The sequence below is a fragment of the Cyprinus carpio genome, chromosome B6, assembly GCF_018340385.1.
Source record: "Cyprinus carpio isolate SPL01 chromosome B6, ASM1834038v1, whole genome shotgun sequence".
NCBI lineage: Eukaryota > Metazoa > Chordata > Actinopteri > Cypriniformes > Cyprinidae > Cyprinus > Cyprinus carpio.
The window spans coordinates 17,871,878-17,893,884 of NC_056602.1; the positions used below are offsets into that span (position 1 = coordinate 17,871,878).

The 22,007-nt window shown below is 36.4% G+C and overlaps 2 protein-coding genes across 7 annotated transcripts in view; one reads left to right on the forward strand and one right to left on the reverse strand.

Moving 5' to 3' along the window:
• The window catches only part of LOC109092740 (dedicator of cytokinesis protein 7-like), a 46,868-nt gene extending 35,135 nt beyond the window's left edge, over window positions 1–11,733 (forward strand). For 4 of the 6 annotated variants that reach the window (XM_042725994.1, XM_042725997.1, XM_042725995.1 and 1 more), the window contains 9 exons: window positions 1,094–1,225; window positions 2,049–2,063; window positions 6,602–6,727; window positions 6,832–6,921; window positions 7,020–7,256; window positions 7,719–7,862; window positions 9,868–9,974; window positions 10,295–10,462; window positions 11,118–11,733. In XM_042725994.1, coding sequence (XP_042581928.1) covers window positions 1,094–1,225; window positions 2,049–2,063; window positions 6,602–6,727; window positions 6,832–6,921; window positions 7,020–7,256; window positions 7,719–7,862; window positions 9,868–9,974; window positions 10,295–10,462; window positions 11,118–11,160 — 1,062 coding nt within the window. In that variant the 3' untranslated portion in view covers window positions 11,161–11,733. Of the gene's footprint in view, window positions 1–1,093; window positions 1,226–2,048; window positions 2,064–6,592; window positions 6,728–6,831; window positions 6,922–7,019; window positions 7,257–7,718; window positions 7,863–9,867; window positions 9,975–10,294; window positions 10,463–11,117 lie in introns of all 6 variants that reach the window. The other 2 variants (XM_042725996.1, XM_042725999.1) reach the window with 1 other exon arrangement.
• A 499-nt stretch (window positions 11,734–12,232) lies between these two features.
• Window positions 12,233–21,374, reverse strand: LOC109105643 (ubiquitin carboxyl-terminal hydrolase 1-like). Its single transcript, XM_042725992.1, has 9 exons — window positions 21,221–21,374; window positions 20,819–21,003; window positions 20,609–20,735; window positions 20,316–20,414; window positions 19,936–20,102; window positions 19,160–19,815; window positions 18,396–18,563; window positions 18,080–18,281; window positions 12,233–13,259 (listed from the first exon to the last, which is right to left on the reverse strand). Exons 2-9 carry the CDS (start codon window positions 20,989–20,991, stop codon window positions 12,500–12,502), a joined length of 2,352 nt encoding a protein of 783 aa, XP_042581926.1. The 5' UTR covers window positions 20,992–21,003; window positions 21,221–21,374; the 3' UTR covers window positions 12,233–12,499.
• Window positions 21,375–22,007: the final 633 nt, after the last annotated feature.

The following is a 22,007-nucleotide window of genomic DNA, read 5'->3' on the forward strand; positions in this document are numbered from 1 at the left end:
TATTGCTTTCTCCACTGAAAGCAAAGTTGTCAAGAGAGAAATGTGCACAGTTCAAACTGCATTTACAAGTAAAAACAGTCCAGAACAGTTCTAAACAAACAAATATGTTGGTGGATTTTTGATGTGAGAGGACCACGGGGGATAGACTTTTTCACTGGAGGAAGTGTTATTATGGATTATGGACTCATATTTTGGCCAGAAGCAAGAGTTTAAAGTTAAGATGCCTTAATGATGGATTTGTCTCTTACAGACATGTTTTTTTTTATTTATTTTTTTACTTTTTAAGTTATTAACTGATGGACTGAGGTCGTGTCGATCACTGGTGGATTATTGTGATGTTTTTATCAGTTGTTTGGATTCTCATTCTGATGGCACCCATTCACTGTAGAGGATCCATTGGTGAGCAAGTGATGCTAAATTTCTCCAAATTTACTCCAATTAAGAAACAAACTCCTCTACATCTTGGAGGATGAGTACATTTTTAGCACTGAATGGTTGAACTGTTCATTCAGTTTATTTGATTGCTATGTATAATAATATTTAGCTTGTTATAGCAGCGTTTAGTAGCTTATTTGCATTTTGGTAGTATATAATAAATCCTTTTTTTTTTGTTTTACTAAATATTTATTTATTTATTCATTTAAATTCTCATTGAGTATATACAGTATTGTGCAAAATAAAAATATTAATTTCAGGAAACTGGCTTGCAGTCATGCAGTCAACTGTATTACATCATGGTCGCCATGATTTTGCCAAGTAAGACATGTTCCTGGATCAACATCTTTTGATGATCCTGGATCAACATTATTGTCCAAAAATATAGACTTAATAATCCCTACCCATAATTTATTCCTAAAATCAGTGGGAATGACAGCTGGTTAACAAGGGTATAGAAGCACCTAACTCTGATTGTAAGCCTAAAACAGATATTTCCTGAAAAGTTATATCTCAATTCTGATTGGTTGAATGGAATGTTGTTCCAGGATCAACAACGATGTTGATCCAGGAACATGTTGTACTTGGTGAAATCACGCTCGCCATTACATCATATTGTTTTATACCGGTCATGAACCATTCTTATCTTTGTCTCCAGGCTGGTATGTACGAAGCAGTGAACGAAGTCTACAAGGTGCTCATCCCTATTCACGAGGCCAGCAGGGATGCCAAGAAATTAGCCACTATTCATGGTAAACTTCAGGAAGCCTTTGGCAAAATTGTACACCAGGTAAATGCTTATATTAAAGGTGTAGTTATTAATCTAACCTAAAATAAATGCTCTGTTTAGCCTCTTTATGCTTTGTATTACTGCCCTAGTAGGACAAAGCAACAACCTACCACAAGTCTAACTTGGCAACGTTTTGCTTGTGTATACACATCGACGTGATTTATGTGTGACACATGAAAGAGTCTTTGCATCATCAAGACTGCATGTTTGAATGTTTTTTTAGTATAGAAATGCAAGTATCATTTTATTAACATTTTTATCAATGTTTTATCATTCATCAGCTAGAAAACCAGCCAAAATTTGTTATAAAAGTGATTCCAACAATATTGATCCTCTGTCACGTTATCATTTTAGTTGTGGTGTGGATTCCACTATTCTCTTTGGATTAGACTGATTATTAAAACTTTATACTTATAGTCCTTGATGTGAACGGGCCTTAAATCTTGCTCATGCATAGCATTGAGCAACTAGTTTTGCAGCATTAATGTTATTGATATTATTGATTCCTGAAATTGAGTGACTTTCTTTTCAAAGTTGTAAAATATAGCTATTTCATATTATTGCATGCAGTATATACAGGGATGAGTAGTCTTGCATGGAGAGTATTTATTTTATATTAGTATTTATTTATTTTCCAGAAATTGAACAGAGGAAAAAAAAAAAAAAAATCATTCATTTAAAAAAAATCTTACTGCCCCCAAACTTTTGAACAGTAGTGTATGGGTTTTCAGAAACCAGTGTTTCTCATAATGCTTTACAGTCAGTGAAGGGGTGATTGTGACCTGTGTATGTTGATTTGTGCTGTATTCTCTCTGTTATACAGAGCACAGGCTGGGAGGTAGGTGCTCAACTTCATGGTTAATGCTTGGCCCATACGTGCAAGCTGTGGGCATTTATCATGACTCTCTTTGCTGTGAATTTGACCCATTAACCTTTTTAATGGACGTTTTCATTTCTTCGTCCATCCGTCCATCTCTCTTTCTGTGGGACTGCTGTCAGTGGTGTGTGGGCAGCAGCATCCCTCTTCCTCCTCTCATCTTCCTCTCTCTCTCCCTTCTCTTTCTTGAGGAAAACAATGTTAACATTGTCATTTTTGACAGGCCATGCATGGGAGCCACTGTGACACTAATGACAGATTTATTCATGAATGCGTCATTTCACTCCCTCATCCGTTTACTGCCATCTTTGTCTTCTTATCATGTCTAAAAAGAACAGGGTTCGATTTATGTGAGACATGTGGATAACCTTGAAGGACTGGTTTGCCCAAAAATGAAAGTCTAAACATATTTTACTCAGCCTCATGTCATTCCAAATGTGTAGGACTTTCTTTGTTCTATGCAACATATAAGAAAATATTTAAAATATATTTGACTGGATCACTGAGTCAGTTTAGTTCGTAAACAAGTCATGGACATTGTGAACTGGATCAAGTCATTGCAAAGATCAGCCTCAAAATAACAGTTTGACACTTATGGCTTTTATTACACTTTATCTTGTTTTGTTTTTTGACAGCAACAGACCTCATTTATTTTCATTATAGAGTGCAACAGTCGTGTTTTGGAAGTATAGTCCCAGTGATTTTCTCCATAGGAGAATTGATGTTTAATCATGAATTACTGTGAGCTCAGAGGTTGCTAATAGATGGCATATGCTTTTGTTAAAGTCATTAGTTCACACTATTTCAGCATTTTTTTAACAGCTGAATTTCTGGTTAAAAAAAAAAAAAAAAACCCACAACAAAGCATATGAGTCATCCCTCCCTATGCTCTCAAAATAATTAAATATACTGTGTATGTATGGGAATATTTTGCAATAAATTTTGTTTCTATAATTAACAACTTCAAATGAATGACTTGGATAGTACAGCAACTAGGATAGTTTTCAAATATAATTTTTTGGTGTTCCATGGAAGAAAGAACATCATACAGGTTTGGAATAACATGAGTGTGAGTAACCAATGACAGAATTATTAATTATAGTATCTATTTAAAAAATCAGCTGATGATTGAGTAAGGGCCAATAGCTTTATTGGAGACAAAGCAGATTTTTTTTTTATTTTTTGGTAAATTATGCTTTTTTATCACTCTAAAGGGATATCATGGTGAGCGTCGTTTCAAAACATTTACATTCAAATTGATGTCCAACTGACCTTCTCTTTATATTAGTTTATTTCATTGCAAACTAAATCGATCCCTGAGTTCTCATTTACACCAATTTGTTTGTATACTAGTATTAATCTCACTTTGATTTATTGCATGGCAACGACTCAACAAAACCTTCATATTTGACACTTCTAGCAGCATTACACCGTCTCTCAAATGTCCGTTTAATAAAGACCCTTAATGCACTTTTCTCTGCCTGCTGCTTCTTCATTGCATGCTTATTTTTGAGTTTTAGTCTTTTTGTGTTTTTTTTTTTTTTTTTCTTGAAATATTGATTCATGGTAGTATTGCTGTTTGTTTGTTTTCTGTGTACGTGTTTTGTTAGTCTTTCAAATAGTTTCCTGGTTTCCTGATTAAAATGTTCTGTTCTCTCCTTTTTTATTTCCCTGGTTGCTGACCCCTCCTCTTCCCACTTTAATTATTGTGTCTTGTGGTAAGTTCATAGTCCGAGGGTTTATTTCCGTAACATTTATGATTGAAAAAAAAAAAAAAAAAAAAAAATTTGCAATGAACCAGAGAGGCTGAACCATCTCAGACACCTGGTATCCAGGCCCACACAATCTGAACTCAGCAGAAAACTCAACACATTTCCGCAGAACTGGAACTTCCATCATTTATTCCTTACTATTTATTTACACAATGTTTTGACTCACTTGAATATGCTTACTTAACTCTAATGCTCTATTTATCTAGTGTTTCATTTAGGCTTATTGATAATTTGTTTACACCCATTTTGAACAGCTATATTATATATATATATATATATATATATATATATATATATATATATATATATATATATATATATATATATATATATATACACACTTAATGTGTTACTTCACTTATGATAGATGTTATATACGGCATAAATTACGAGAATTATTATGGAAAATATTTCATCTCTTGTTAGACACTGTTAGCATTATTAACATTTAAATTTGGGCTGTATGGTTGGTCTGCTTTGGTTCAGCCTTTATCTGCATCTGATAAATACTTCACTTCCTGTGCACTCAGACATGTTCCCGGCTCTGTACATATATACCCACCACTCTTTTTCCTTACTGTGTTTCTATGGCATACCCTGTTACTCCAGCACATACTAATTCTATCTGACATTCTATTTCTATTGACATAAGAGTTTCAGTTTACCGTTCTGTATTAGGCTACAGCAGCACGTTTACTTTTTCACGAGGAGCTTGCTACCTATGTTCCGTTCATTGTCTCTTATTTGGAGTACAGCTGTTAACTCCCTCTTTAAGGACATCAGGTTGTCATTGGTCTTCTTCCTGTTATGTCATCCTATGCTAATACAGTTTACAGCGAAAGTCCCCACTTTGCTCAGAACCGCTTCTTGCACCACTGTCCTCAAGCTTGGCTCAAACTCAAACTTTATTCAGATTTTGTGTCTTATGTGGAGATGCTTAATTTCTTCTTCTTCTTCTTCTTTTTAAAAAATTGCTATTAATAATGCTAATATACCATTATAAAAAGTTATGGTTCTGAAATAAGCTCAGCAAGCCTGCATTAAATCAATCAAAAATACAGTTTTATATATATATTACAATTTAAGATGACCATTTTCTATTTTAATGGGGTCATGACATGGATTTTTATTTTAGTTTATTCTAATATGTTCCTTAAGGTTTACTTATAATGTTAATAAAAAAAGTGTGGAAAAAATTATTATTTTAAACCCTCATTCTGAACCTCCCTCTAAATTGTTTTAAGAGGCGGGTCCTTTAAGGCTGGCCTGGAATCAGGGACTGTTATGATTGGCTAAAGTCATTTGCATAGGAAACTGTATCAGTGCCCCCTCGCTATTGCATGTGAGTGTTTTGACAACATAAAAAAAAAATAATAATAATAATTTCCAGACAAAGCATCATGAAATCACAGTTTGTGATGCAGCTGAAGTCCACTCTAGTTCTGCTTCATCTTTCAACAAACTCTCCATCACACTGTGCCTCGTTTACAAAATAAAATCCTCAGACACGATCAGGGATGCCATTAAAAATAAACTATCCAATTGTTTGTTACGCTAGAAACCTTTTGATATCTGTACAAAGACACGAACAAGCTGTTTAAACCAAATGGATTAAAGCGAACGTTCTTTCACTCCATTTGTCCTGCTGACGACAGACTCAAACACGTGGACCATGTCAGAAAGCAAACGTGCATCTGTATACTGTATCCAGTGTAGACAAGATAGCGGCAGTGATTGTAATTTCTATTTGCTTCTGACACACCCGATACTTGCATTCAGCGTAATCAAGTGTTAAACGACTGAACCCCAGTAGGCGGGGCTTATGATGAGAAGAGGTCATCGACGCCTTGCTCTGGAGGCAGTGTTTATGCAAATGTTTCTGCCCGGATGATGAGCCGTTTTTGGAGCTTGATTCAATAAATGCTTTGTTTATAATACAGAGGACGTTTTAAGCTATGAAACTTGCAGGATGTTTTAATAATACAAAGACCTCTTATATGCCAAAAGATCAAGGCAAATTTGATTTCTCATGTCATGACCCCTTTAAAATATACTTTACGTTCAACAGCCATTACTCCAGTCTTCAGTGTCACATGGTCTTTCAAAAATCATTTTAATATGCTGATTTGCTGCTCAAGAAACATTTCTTATTAGTATCAAATCAATGTGGAAAACAGTTAAGATGCTTGTGGAATTTTTTTACAGAACAACATTTATTATACATTTCTAAAGTATTAATTTCTTACTGACCCCAGACTTTTGAATGGTAGTGTAACATCGAGAAACTATATAGAAATTTGGAATAATAATAATAAATGAATCAAAGTTTTTGCTCCTCTTTTCTTTTTTTTTTTTTTTTAGAGGTTGTGTCAAATATCCTCAAATGGTAAATGTTAGTATTATAATAATGGTACTGTATTAGTAGTGTCTGTATTTTGCTGTATTACACAGTTATATAATTTCATCACTATTGCCAGTGTTGAATGCAGGTTATGTAAACATGTACCAGACAATGTTTACATTGCTGCTGCACTTGATAACTTGCAGCCATGAGGAAATGTTGTGTTTGCCTCGTTGCACTTTACCTTTCTTTATGAGTAACCCATGACATATGTTAAATGAGTACCAACAGGATTTATGTTTCTGTGTTATCTGGTGTTTTTAAATGGAATCTTTAATTAACAGCACATTAGTAATTAACACATTTGTTTGTTTCAGAATGGAAAGCGGATGTTTGGCACCTATTTCAGAGTTGGATTTTATGGTTCTAAATTTGGTGACCTGGATGAGCAGGAGTTTGTCTACAAAGAGCCAGCCATCACCAAGCTGGCAGAAATCTCACATCGGCTTGAGGTACAAAACCATTCGCATTTTCACGTTTTATTAGATAAGCATTTTTTTTTTTTGTAGTACACATACATAACTCTCTTAATTTGTTAATTTTGTCTTAATTCCAGAGTTTCTATGGTGAAAGGTTTGGCGAGGAACAAGTGGAAGTTATTAAAGATTCCAATCCAGTTGACAAGTGTAAACTGGACCCAAATAAGGTGTGTTGAAATACTGAATTATGGTGCAAAATTTGTGCTCCGTTTTAAAAACAATTAACAATACTTTGCATTGAAAATAACATTGCTTTCCAATACAGGCCTTCATTCAGATCACGTACGTTGAACCATATTTTGACACTTATGAAATGAAGGACCGCATCACGTACTTCGATAAGAACTACAACCTGCGCCGCTTCGTCTACTGCACGCCGTTCACACTCGACGGAAGAGCTCATGGTGACCTGCACGAACAGTTTAAACGAAAGACCATTCTCACTACCTCCCACGCTTTCCCCTACATCAAGACCCGCATCAACATCATCCATAAAGAGGAGGTAGCTCACACACATGCATTGTGAAAGCTTATATAGTTTTTCATGCTAGATGAAAATTACATGAATAGTATCAAGATCATTTAAATAGCTAATGGAATATGAGTGTAGTACTTGTTCATTTAATACAATGGTTTACCATATTAATGCTCAGTGTCATTTTAGTACTAGTTATGTAGTAATTTTTTGTTTGTTTTCTTTTCTTTTTAAAGTTGTAGTAATTGTATGTGCTTTTGTCATTTTTATTTTTTATATTTCTGTTTAGCTCTATTTTTTATTTAAATTTTAGTAATTAGTCATTTAGATTATATAAATATATAATATATCAGTACTTCAGCAAATATATATTATTTGACTTCAGCTTCCAGTTAACAAAAACATTTATTAATAGTTTTGGTTTTAGTTAACAATAACACTGAATGCAAGGGAAGAGAAGATATTAATATATTACTATTTGCCTTTCAGATAATTTCCATGCCTATTGAAGTAGCCATTGAGGACATGCAGAAGAAGACACAGGAGCTGGCTTTTGCCACTCATCAAGACCCATCTGATGCCAAAATGTTACAGATGGTTCTGCAGGGGTCTGTTGGCACCACTGTTAACCAGGTGACTAGTTGAACCTATTCACTTAATAATAAAGTGGGGAAAATATTTATTTGATCCCCTGCTGATTTTGTAAGTTTGCCCACTTGGAAAGAAATGAAGGGTCTGTAATTTTTATGGTAGGTTGGAGACAGAATACCAACCAAAAAATTCAGAAAAAAACACATTATATAAAGGTTAGAAATTGATTTGCATTTCAGTGAGTGAAATAAGTATTTGATCCCCAAACAAAATATGACTTAGTACTTGGTGCAGAAACCCTTGTTGGCAAGCACAGAGGTAAGACGTTTTTTGTAGTTGATCACCAGGTTTGCACACATCTCAGGAGGAATTTTGATCCACTCCTCTTTACAGATTCTTTCTAAATCCTTAAGTTTGCCAACTCAACGTTTCAGCTCCTTCCACAGATTTTCTATAGGATTGAGGTCTGGAGACTGGCTAAGCCACTCCATGACCTTAATGTGCTTCTTCTTGAGCCACTCCTTTGTTGCCTTGGCGGTATGTTTTGGGTCATTGTCATGCTAGATGACCCATCCATCACCCATCTTCAGTGTTCTGGCTGAGAGAAGGAGGTTCTCGTCCAAGATTTTACAGTACATGGCCCCATTTGCCCCTCACTGAGGTGAAGTCGTCCTGTACCCTTAGCAGAAAAACAGCCCCAAAGCATAATGTTTCCACCTCCATGCTTGACTGTAGGGATGGTGTTCTTGGGGTCATAGTCAGCATTTCTCTCCCTCCAAACACAGCGAGTCGAGTTAATCCCTAATCATCTGACCAAAGCACTTTCTCCCAAGACTTCTCTGAATCATTTAGATTTTCTTTGGCAAACTTTAAACGGGCCTGTACATGTGCCTTCTTGAGCAGGGGACCTCGCGGGCGCTGCAGGATTTCAGACTTTTGCTGTGTAGTGTGTTACCAATGTTTTGCTTGGTGACTGTGGCCCCAACTGCCTTAAGATCATTAACAAGCTCCTCCCGTGTAGTTCTGGGCTGATCCCTTATCTTTCTCATGATTATCCTTACCCCATGAGGAGAGATCTTACACGGAGCTCCAGACCGAGGCCGATTGATGGATGTTTTAGATTTCTTCCATTACGAATAATCGCACCAACAGTTGTCTTCTCACCAAACTTCTTGCTGATGGTCTTGTAGCCCATCTCAGCCTTGTGCAGATCTACAATCTCGTCTCTGACATCCTTTGACAGCTCTTTGGTCTTGCTCATGGTGGTGGGAGAGGTTGGAATGGAAGATACAGATTGTGTGGACAGGTGTCTTATACACCTGACGAGCTGACATTAGGAGTAACTTCTTAAAGTTAAAGGACTAATCTATGTTCCACATGAGCACATAACTGATCTGTGGGAGCCAGAATTCTTGCTGGTTGGTAGAGGATCAAAAACTTTTCACTCACTGAAATGCAAATTAATTTCTAACCTTTATATAATGAGTTTTTTCTGGATTTTTTGGTTGGTGTTCTGTCTCCATCTGTTAAAATAAACCTACCTACCATAAAATTACAGACCCTTCATTTCTTTGTAAGTGGGCAAACTTACAAAATCAGCAGGGGATCAAGTAAATATTTTCCCCACTGTACATATGCAATATCACTGTTGTTATCTTCTGGATTAATTTGAGCAACTTGATGACACAGTAACGGTACATATAACATCTGGAAATTTAGCCTCCAGAATGTGTAATATATTTCATTGCCATGTCGTAGTTCCCATTATTTAGCAAATGTAGTTACTTAAATACTTTGGGCAAAGAAACAACAACAGCAAACACACACACACACACACACACACACACACACACACACACACACACACACACACACATATATATATATATATATATATATATAGTGAAAACAACAATTACGAGATCACAGACAATACAGACACACACACGTTTGTATATAAATATATATACAAACATTTTTGTGTCATTGGTGAAATGAGTAAATCATTTGAATGATTCTAACCTATATGTATTGTATTTCTCTATAGGGCCCTCTTGAGGTGGCCCAGGTGTTTCTGTCTGAGATTCCAAGTGACCCTAAACTCTACAGGCACCATAATAAACTGCGACTGTGCTTCAAAGACTTCACCAAGAGGTTTGATTCCAGATGCTCTCACACTACATTAGTTAACATGGACTCCAGTAGTCCAGCTACTAACCATGACTTCTTACATCACATTTATTTGTAAACTACTATCCCAAAAAGAATTGAGCTATTGCAGTCCATGTAAATGTTACTGCTTTTGTGTGGTTGCATGACACATTATTTTAACAGTTAAATGGTACTTATATAGTGGTAAGTAATACAATTAGAACTTTGAAATACCTGCATGGTAAATGCCTCATAACATTACCAAATGGCCTTAGGGTGAACAGACTTTAATTTAACCCTGCAACCTTCAATAACTCCCCTAGATGTGAAGATGCCCTTCGCAAAAATAAAAGTCTGATTGGTCCAGACCAGAAAGAGTATCAGAGAGAGCTGGAGAGGAACTACCACAGACTGAAAGAAGCTCTGCAACCTCTCATTAACAGGAAGATCCCACAACTCTACAAACCTGTATTACAGGTGAACTCACACAGGTCAGACAATTAAAACTGTCAAAAGCTATTAAGAATGTCCTGTATACATCACCTAGTGCCTGATAAACCAGCTTACTGCAGCAGCTTGGTTTCCAAAACTACATTTAAATGAATGAATAATGGTGGGAGTTTCCCCTTTAAGCCTTAATGTTTTAATCAAAGAGCCATTAATATTTTATTAATACATTAAGTCAAATGGTTCACTGTAAAGTACACAACAATTGCTCAGTTTGTTTTATATGAAAGCAAAATTGGGATTTAAATTGCACCACAAATATGTCATAATGCATAGAAATAACATCATTGAATCAAATCGAATTGAGACCTACTACAGTCAGGAAATGGTCCTTCATAGCCTGGTCTATTTAGTGAAGTTCGGCAACAGCAATGCATGATTAGTTAGTTACTCATAACGGATGACACATGGATAATGTGTTACATAATTGTCCAAAAAGGTGTGGGTGTTTTAAATGTACTTCATTTCTTTTTTTTTCCATTTTAACAAGCAGCAAAAGGACAGCTTGAGAAGGTAGTCAAGTTGTTGGCGAGCATATTTTTAAAATAGTTTGCAGACCATTAAAGTTTTGTTTCCTCCAGAATATTTCTTTTTACTCCTTTTATAACATGAAAGTTTTTCTTTTTCCTTTTCTTTCAGAGACTCTTTTAGCAGAATGAGCCTTCGCAAGCTAGACGTGTGAAGATTGAAGAAATAAAAAGAACAAATGCAATTTTATTTATTTGTATATATCAATCCTCCTAACAATATCAGTGTTTCTGCCATAAAGTAAAAAGAGATAAGTGTTAAGACGTTGGTTCATCATCCCAATTTTGTATTAGTTTACACAATGGCCTGTTACATGATCATAAGAACTGATGATGAATTTAGCATACAATGTGTCAAAACCTGTATTCTCTTACCATGTGCACTTTTTTTTAAATTTAATTTTTTCTTTTTTTACTTCATCCTAGTGCATTTTTAATAGTTACGGTACAACTACGGTACGGAGTTTATTTAATCCTTACAGAAAAAGCAAAAAAGGTGATGATTTTTTTTCAGCATTATGTAGTTTTATGTGCCTTTTGTTTACTTTAAATATTTTACTAAATAAATACTCTAATAGCCATTCCAGTGTGTTGTTAAAGAAACTGCACCAAAAGACTTATTTTTATATGTTGGTATTTTAATGTGGCAAATAAGAATCTACATAACCAGGTAATAGAAAAATATTAACATTTTCCCTGCCTCCTCAAATATACAACAGAATGTAAGAGATTCTCGTGAATTGGTTTATTTATTGCTCATAGAGATCTTGGTGTACTAGCAGGGCCTGCTCACAATATGGGAAAAAAAAGCTTCTTAGACTGGACTGAGGTATGGCTGATAAACCTAGAAAAATAGGTCACTTTATCCCTGTGGTCATTTATAAACAAATTATACACTCTTTACTTTCGAGGTTGCCCACCTAAATTTGATTCTCTGTGTGCAAATAGTCTGCAGTGGGGCACAAAACACATTGCTTGTGCTTTCTAGCATCAAATAAAAAAAATGAAGAAATGAATGTGAAATCTGCTTTGGGTTTTTAAGCTATTAATAATAGCCTCCAAAACGGACATAAAAAATGTGAACCGAGACCAAACCCAAACAAGCAAGAATTGATCTTTCAAAAAAAAAAAAAAATTCAGTGCATAGAAAATCAAATCCTTTTGTGCTATTCAATAGAGCTTCTATGGAATGTTTGAAAGTATAGGAAAACTGTCACATGCACTGCATTAAGTGCCAAGGTGTGTTTGCATGAGGGTCACTGAAAAGCAGATGACATGGACTCATTGAACAAGAAGATAGAGTACAGATACAGTAAGACAAAAAAGTGGCAACAAATGTCATGGCCTTAAAAGATCCACATCGGCTTTTCACTGACACTTGTTACACAAACGTACATATCGACTATTAACACATCCTCACTTGCTTTTCCAGTTGCCTGCAAACGTACTTTCATAGTCCACGTCTTACCAGTAAACCTTCGTAATTGGCTGTTTTTACTGAGAGACTCTCTTGTAGAAGAGCAGGTAAGGTGTAGAGGTGGAGCATGTCTCGGGGGAACAGGCTCTGAGAAAGTCTTCTTCTTCAAAGAGTCTCACTTCGGAGTCATCAAACAGCATCCACTTTCCCTCAAAGTCCAAAAGGTTTCGCAGAGCGACGTCAAAACTCACCTGGGTCCCGTCGTCCATAGCATCAACTCCCTCTTCCTCTGTCTCTTTCTTCACTGTGTTCTGAAGCAAAGAACCAGCGGCACGACTGGCCGAGCCGGAAACCTTCTCTGGATTGGTTTGATTGCTGTTGCTGAGCTCATAACTGGTGATGCTTCTCTGTCCTCCTAAAAGCCCAACACCCTCGGAGGACCTCTTGCTTACTGATTTGCTGGACATGCTTATTGTCGTGCTTACTCTGGCCACATTTTGCCCCCTGCCAGGCAAGCTGAAAGACACCTCACCGTCATCGTACTCTGTTTGAGGTACCTCCTCTTTCTTCTGTTTGGTGTCATCCTCTCTGTCTCGGTCTTGATCTTCATCCTGAGACTGAAGCCTGAGTGTGGTGCGATGGAGATCCATCATGCGGATGCAAGTGGTGTAGTGACCGCTGCTGATGGTTACTCCGCTATGCATGACCACGGCGAAGAGCTCATAGTGATGGCTCCGATCTGGAGAATCAGGCTGAGCGCACCACTCATGCAGGGAAAGCTTGAGAGGGGTCTGCAGAGGAGTATTCACCTTGGAAAGGCCAGCATAAGGGTCCATCCTAAAGATTGAGGAAGATTATACCAACTTCTTAATGCACATTGTGAACTTCAAGACTGAATAAAATATTTTGTCTCAAGTTGCTAAATCCTAAACATTTTTACCCTTATTTCTGCTGTAATAAACAATGGAAACAGACTCGTGGGCAATTTACTGTGCCCTTCAGGGCTTCCATAGTTGAAAGATAGAAACTAAGTAGAGCTGCACGATTAATTGTTAAAAGATTGTGCTCTCGATTCAAACACCCAAGCGATCTCATTTCTAAAGGATGATTTGTCTATTAAATCTTTGAAAAAGCCTTGCCAGAAAATTTAAATCTGTGTTCATGCTCCCACTGACACAAAGAGCATGCATGTTTAGGTAAGAAACAGCTTCACAAACTTTTCAATCACAAAATATTATTTCTGTCTTACAGTCATTCATATTATCACAGAAATAATGGAATGAAAGTTTATAGTTCAGATATAAACATCGATGTCTATGATAGCGATCAAAATCGAACAAATCATTATCAATTACATTGTTTTGCCACTAGGTGGCAACAAGTGACAAATGTGTTTGTCACTGAATTGTTCATTCAAGAGATTCATTGTACATTCAAGTGTTTTACACGCGCGCACACACACTATATATATATATATTTATATATATATATATATATATATATATATATATATATATATATATATTTACTCGCATGTATTTACATATATATAGCTGTATCATTTATATCATACATAAATATATTAGGGCTGATAAGCGATTAAAATTTGTAATCTAATTAATTACATGATGTGGCGATTAATTAATCGCACATCAAATTTGGTTGAGGAATTACTCCCAAAAGATCATTTAAAGTCACTGTTGGTAGAAAGGATCAAAGAGACATAACAAAAAAGTAGCTTCATCAAGACATATTTTGTTTGATAAAATTTATTATATACTCTTTTGGACCATGAGGGTGAGTAAATGATTTTTGGGTGGGTGAACTATACCTTTAATTTATTATTATTATTATTATTATTATTATTATTACTGGTAAGTGAGGTTCAAGAGTAAAACCTTCAACAGATTTCCCCTGCTCAGGGAGTAGGGAGCAATGAACACTGTGTAGGGACCATGTCAATGGGAACACAGTTCATGCACAGTTCATTTTTAACGAGCTGATTATCTGAATCAGGTGTGTTAAAGTGAGACGTGCAAAATATGCAGAGCTGGGGGCACTGGGACTGGAATTGAGAACTGCTGGTGTAGAGCAGTGCTTATTGTTTGTCGTTTCTCCAATCACAAATGCAGACATGGTTTTATGTTTAAGCGGCACGATGCAACGCAACACGTAAAAACATAGTATAAGTCATTATAATCCATAATTATGTCCCCACTGGATGCAACAAATGGTTTGTAATGGGTTTTATTGTTTTTGTCTTGTCTCGCGGGTGTTCTGACTGTGACATGCATCACAGTATGGCAAGGGGCGTAACATTCCGTCACACGCTTGAGGCATTTGGCCAATCACAACGCACTGGATAGCTGGCCAATCAGAGCACAACTCGCTTTTCAGAACGATGAGCTTTGTAAAAAAAAAAAAACACGTTTCAGAAGGCGGGGCATAGAGGAGAAACAATAACATACAGTGTGGAAAATAAATGTTATTTTCTTTAACCTTTAAAACCACAAACATTTAATTACACCAAATACACAAAATAATGTTCTTTTTTAGCAACATCATATGACCCCTTTAAGTCATTTATTCATTAATTTGATTCGTTCAAATGGCTGATTCAATTAGGAGTGAAGTAAATGGATCTTTATGAATGGTCAATTGAATCATAAGGCTTGTTCGACTTGAAGCGAATCATCACCATCAGACCGATCGGTGTGTGACATCAAAGTACCGCAAGAGCTATACAGGGCAGACGGCTCCTTATGCTTTTGAATTGCTCTTGTGGTACTTTGATGTCATACACTGATCGGTCTGTGCTGTGCCGTTTCAAGTCCAACGCGCCTATAGCCAGTGGTTCAAATCGCCAAATGGTTCACCCAATTCATTAAAAACATGCATTACGAAATGAAATGCCGCTGTGTGTTGCTCGGAGACGAACAGTTCTGCTTTGTCTTTATATTTTCGTTGGCAAAACAGACACTTACTTACTAAACTGTTGTATACGATCAGTATCACATTTGCACTCATGTGATATTGCACTTAGCCTATTGCTCGTGTGATATTGCTTAACTATATGATGTAAATATGAGACAAACTCAAACGGGCATTTTTTCCCCATATCTTGAATTTTAGGGACATAGACTTGTTTGACATAGCTGGGAACGCCCACAAAAACGTCATAACCATTTATGCCATGGGGGAAAACAAACCATTCGAATTAACATGCAGAGACCTTGTTAGGCGCTTGATCTTTACTTTTTGTGATGATTTTGTTTAATTTTTGCTTGGTGCAGTGCCAAAAAGTTGCAGCGTGTCATTCTGTACCTCTAATAAGTTAAAAAAACCTGATCTGAAGATGTATATGACTGATAAACAGACGGACTACCGGAGGTAGGACTAAGCGGGTAGCACAGATAGGCTAAACTACTTACCCTGCAATGATCTATCATTAGTCCTGTCCCCCAACTTTATTACCAATTGTAGCCTATGACCACAGTTTTACTACAAATACCATAGTTAAACTATGGTTAGTGAAGCAAAACATCTTTTTACCATGGTTTAATTATAGGTATTGGTATTTTATAAACATTTTCATGTTATCTTTTTATTTTATGGCTTGTATTTGTGAAAATGATTAGAGAGCTGTAGCACACACCGAATAACGATGGACCTTTATGTTACCTGTATTGTCAATGTTAAAAATCTTTTTAATATATCAATAAAAAAGTACGACAGGCTTTTACTCAAGTCTTTATCACTTTATTAAAATTAAGCAAAACAAAAAGGGTTTACTTTCACAAGCCGTCTTGTTCTCGTATAGACTTGTAGTAAGCCGTGTCTTGCTCAATTAGGTAACAAAAAATGTCAGGAAATGACACCTCTGGCCATTCCGTTGGATCGTTCGTTTATATGTTTATGGAGATGAGAACTAAAAAACTGCCCCGGAACACCTATCAGTGTGGACCATAGGCACAGATCACGTTATTACTGGAAAGCGCATATTCAGTCTATGAGTAGCCTAACCTCTCCGCTCGGATCGCTGGTGGAGTTCCCTCACTATATGAGTAAGAGAACGGCGCCGGAGCATCCAGATTTATGTCAATAAAACTGGATGCTCTCCCTCACTCTCAGGTATTGCAAGTGTGCTTTATGCAGTAGGCACCGACCGGCAGAGACATAAATCTGCATCTATGGCATGGATGACGATACAAAACCTTGTCAGAGCCGTAATGCGGCGCAGAAGTTTGCAGTGCGTGTGCTTGCCACACATCTACATTTGAAATTACAAAACTTGAGGGTGCAAAAGAAGCGATGTGAACGGCTATTTTTTCCTTGCATGTTGTGTGCGGGGCTGTTTTTATGATAAGAGGAGAGGAAAGGTTGAGAAAGCACTCCAGGTAAATTTTGAAATGTACCAGGTTTTTATATATATATATATATATATATATATATAGGCTATTTATACAGGGTTTCTACAGATATGAACAATTGAAATTTAAGACTTTTTACCACCTTATATGAAATTTAAGGCCTAAACCTGTAATTGGAAATACACATTATATTACATAGCCTACATATGTAATATTTAATAGCTGTCATAAATGATATTTATTACTAGGATATACAGTGAGCTTTTCATATCAGCAGACAACATTCCACAAAAAATATCCACAAAAAACAACCACAGCACCAAGTTTTTTGGTAGTGTAAACAATTATTCTGAAACAATATTTTCATCAGTGTTCTATCAGCTTTTGTTTAGGGGAAAATACATACTTTTCAACATATTAAGCAACCAGTAGGTGGCGGTAAGTCACTTAAGGAGTGAGTCATTGAGTCATTCATTCAACTGATTCGTTCAAAACGCTGAATCATTCAGTAACAAAACACCGCCGAGTGTTGCGATACTTCTGTTGTGATCCTTGTTTGGAATTATTTTCGTTGCTGAAACAGAACAAAACAGTAAATAGGTTGTCTAAAATGTAAGTAACTTAACTACTTGACTAACTACATTACTTGTTTATTGAACTAAAATCAATGTAACGTGCAATCATGAGAATATTCAGCAAAATAGCTCCCTAGTTGGTTATTTACTGAACGATATCATGTTAGAAATAAACAACACATTTAGAATTTTTACCTCAGTTAGTTTCTTCTGAGTTTCTTTATGTGTACTGTTATGGTCATTTGTTTTGAAGTCTCTCAAAGACACAGGCAGCGCAACCAGAAATACACAGAAATTTTTTTTTTTGTAAACCAAATGTTATTGCACTTTTGTTCATATAGCAGTACTTTTAAATGAAAAGTGCGCAATACACTACTTTAACAATGTTAACGTTGCCCAGCATTAATATTTATATATATATATATGTATATATATATATATATATATATATATATATATATATATATATATATATATATATATATATATATATATATATATATATATATATAAAGTAATTGAAAACACACCTAAATAGACTGCAGCAATTAATATTGTAACAGCCTTTAGTAAATTACACATTATTTTGTTAAGTTCAGAATCATGATCTCTATTTGAGGGAAAAAAATAAAAAAAATATTTGTGATTCTCAATCTATCCAGAATCGTGCAGCTCTAGAACTAAGCATTAAAAATCTGCAGAGGATACATACTCAGAGCCATTGGCAGCAAAGCATTTCAGGTGGATTGTGATGACTTCTGGTGTTTTATCAAACAGAAGACTTCTTTCAGCTTCTGTGTAGTGATGACAGGTCTCACAGAAATATTTATCTTCACCCATAATCCGCTCCACAGATGCAAATTGAGATATGGCCCATTTTAGAGTTTTCAGCTCAGGCTTGGGATCTGGAGAAACTGAAAAAGAGGATACAGAATATACAGTTAATAAACAAATAATCTAACCATCATCCGAGAGTGTCGACTGACAGTCAAAAACAGAGATGGATTCAACACTGTCAATGTACTCACTCTGAGAATTGTCAGAGTCAGAGGAGCTGTTGTCCTTTTCTTGCACAGGTACGCTGATGTCTTGAAAGTCCTCTCTCCGCTCTGTGAAACACTCACATTCCAGGCAGCGTGTCCGCAGCACCAGCTGACCCTGGAACATCCACTTCAGCACATCCAGGCCTGATTGCTCTGATTACAAAATACAGACAAATTCTTAAGTTATACAAGTTATGGAACCTAAATTTACAAAGCCCAGCACATGACATGGGGGAGTATACACACTATGTGTGTGTACCACTATATATGTATATATATATATATTGTGGTCTCAAATTGTGGCAACGGTGTACTAATTTGTTCCATCGTTTTTAATTACATCAATTTGGCTGCAATATAATAAACCGAGGGAATTAATTAGGTTGTGGGAACAAATTCTCAGTTCGTGGCCATGATAAATAATTAAAAAATAAAGTTAATTTAAAAATAAATCAATAAATAAAAGATAGATGTTTCATTGCAGCTCTTCAAAAAATTCCTTGTTATAATTTCTCAGTTTATACCTCTTTACTATTTATTTTCCTCATTTCCCATAATTTACGATCTCAATTCCAAAATATACATAAAATCAGTTTTGCCAATTAATAGTACACATCTTGTATGTACAAATATTACATAAAATAATATAGTATTTATTTTCAAATGTTTAACTGTAGAATAACTGCATTATTTAAACAATAATAATAAATGGCTGGAGATTCGGTCACAACTTTGTGTAAAATACTTACCTTTATTCTTTTCCAGACTCTGTTTAACTTCTTGAGTTCTACTCTCATTCTCTGAGGTATCCTTCTCCTGCTTCTCTTGGACACTGCAATCTGATTTCTCCTTGGTCTCCCCTCTCCCACCTACATGTGAAGTAATTCGTCCCATGCTGCGGAACTTTGAGAAGATGCTAGGCTGCTTCCCAGATGGCTTCAACCAGCCCAGCTTCCCTCTCCTTGTCCTCTTGCCTTCCTCTTTTGGGGGACTGTCATTCTTCTCCTCCTCTATAGTGCTCCCTCTGTCCTTCTCTTGCTCTTTTTCCTCAGTTCCATTCCTCTGGTCAGAACTCTCTGTGGTTATGCCGCTGGAGGACTTTCGTTTTGAGCGGGTCATAGGCACGTTTTCCTCATTTTTCTTTGATTTGCTTTGAGATTTTGCCCTTTTCTTAGCATTGCCTGCTTCTGTGTCGCTCTTCCTCTTTCCACTCAACTGGCCATTAGAGCTACCATCATCCTCGTGGTTAGACTCACCCATTCCATTGCTCAGTGTGCTGTCCTTCTGGTTGTCTGTTTGCTCTTTTTTAATATTGTCACAGGCCTCTTGGATGTTAGCAAGGATGCACTGCAGCACCTCCTGTGCATCATGCTGCAAGTAACCCTCATACATTGGATTAAGCTGCCTGCAATGGAGAAACAGGTTTGTTTGGAAACTCATTAAAGCCAAGGCAACAGTGAGAAAAACTCTGAGGTTAAAATTTATTTTCAATGATACTGAATGATGCTCTGGCCCACAGCATTACCTGAGCGTGTTAAGCAGCTTGCGAGGTGGTGTGGCAAGCTCTCCATCGCTGTATTTTTCTGGGTTAAGCAGAAAGCTGGATTGCAACTGTTCCACAGAAGAGATGATGCTGTGGAAACTACCCAGCAGCTCCATGGAAACAGGTAGGGTGTCCTCACCAGTGTCCCCCTGATAACATAAAAACATGCCATGTTTAATACAATCAATTATAGTAAAGGCAACAATTTTGACGTGACTAACTATTCTCTACATGTATTCAATTAGAAGCTAAATTCCAGAATGACTTTTTCCCTACATTGAAGCTATTAGTACTGAGATATACTTATGATGAGCATAATCAAGGCAAAGGAAAACACTTTTTAAAATATTAAATTTACCAACCTCATTTTTGGCACCATCTTCTTGCTGTTTGTCTTTCAGCTTAGCCAACAGACACAACGATTTGATGGCCTCTTTAAAACCAGGACAGTAATATAAGACCTAAAATTTGTAAGAAGGGTAAAACGTTTTGATAAGTGGGATCCAAACTACTGTAATGTAATCTACATACATACATACAGTGATTAATTCATTATGATTTTATATAGTAGCTACAATTTCAACCTATTCACCTGTGGTGTCCTGCCTGAGTGTCATGAATAATACATGATTATTGGGTAAGCTGAACAGTATACCTGAAGGATGCTGTTCAGATAGCAAGTGTTCCCCAAATTATTAAGCCCAACGAAGGGGACCAGGCTCTCATGCTTCTCACAAGTGAGAGGAGATGAAGGGCAAGGCATTGGCACAACCTGGTCATGACTTAAGAGAGAACAATTAGGAAAGTTAATATGATATTTTCTAACACAATCTGTAATAAATAGCCTAATAACATCATCCCATACTTAGTAGTCTCTTCTGGTTCTGCAGTGTCGTTGTCTTCTGCCGGGGCCTCTGAGAAGTCCAGGGCTCGTTTGGTGTCCTTCTTCTGGAAGAACTTTAGAGAGAGTTTGCTCTTCTTAACAGGACTGCCAACTACTGCAGCCACCACTCCACCTTCATTAAGCAGTCCAGGCATTTTAACTATTCACTACAGAAGACGAAAGAGAAACCAAAGCAAATGTCAAAAAAACGAAACAAACTCAATCAAAACATTCACGATCAGCCACGAACCGCGGGAAAGCCTTAGCAGTGTGGCTAAACTTTAGCTGCCCAGCCCACACAACATGCACGTTCATTTTCAGCAACAGTAACGTTACTTTAGAGTTACGTAAAAAAAAAAATAGAACTACGTTTAATGGTCTTACCTAAGGAATCTTATTATGCACGCGTAACATTTTTGCAAAATACAATCCCAAGTACGCGGTTTCGTTTTGAATATACACAAACTTGACAACCGCGTCTCCTGTAGAACTTGGCGCTTTTTCCACGACTGAGACCCCTCCGCTAATGCCTGAACAAAAGGAGTCGGTCGAATAAACTGTGTGAAATTAAAGAAGGAGCACTGCCGCGAATTGTATGATTAAATACGTATTTTTGTTTACGAAAATTTGTTGTTGTTTTTTAAACCAGGAATAAAAGTAAATATATTTTTGCAGGCATAAGTTTGGACGACTACGACTGCCATTTTAAACCGATCTGAGATCAGTAATGTGATTGTCGATTGTAACCGCCTGACGGTTTGGGTTTGTGAATAGAATAGAAGGCTGAATCTGGATCAGTGTTAAATAAGGAGCTTTACAGTAAACTGTCTGGACGACGCTACAAGTGGAAGCGTAGATGGTCAATTTCTTATAAATAAATAGATTCTTTTGTTAAAATATTTTAAAGTGCGTTTTCTTTTTCGAAACGTCATAACGGCATGTCTTTAAAACTGTCTTTAAATTTATCTCAAAATATTGATGGCTTAAAATGACGCAGGACGAGAACGAGTAATTTTATGTTGTTTAGGACGCAGTTATTTGTGATTGTCACATTTACAAACACTAGTGCAAGAGACTGCAATATAACTCTTAGCCAAAACATAAAAAATAACAATTCCAGCTTGCTTTTTTATTCTAAAATAATACGAAAATAATAAATATAAAAAAATAC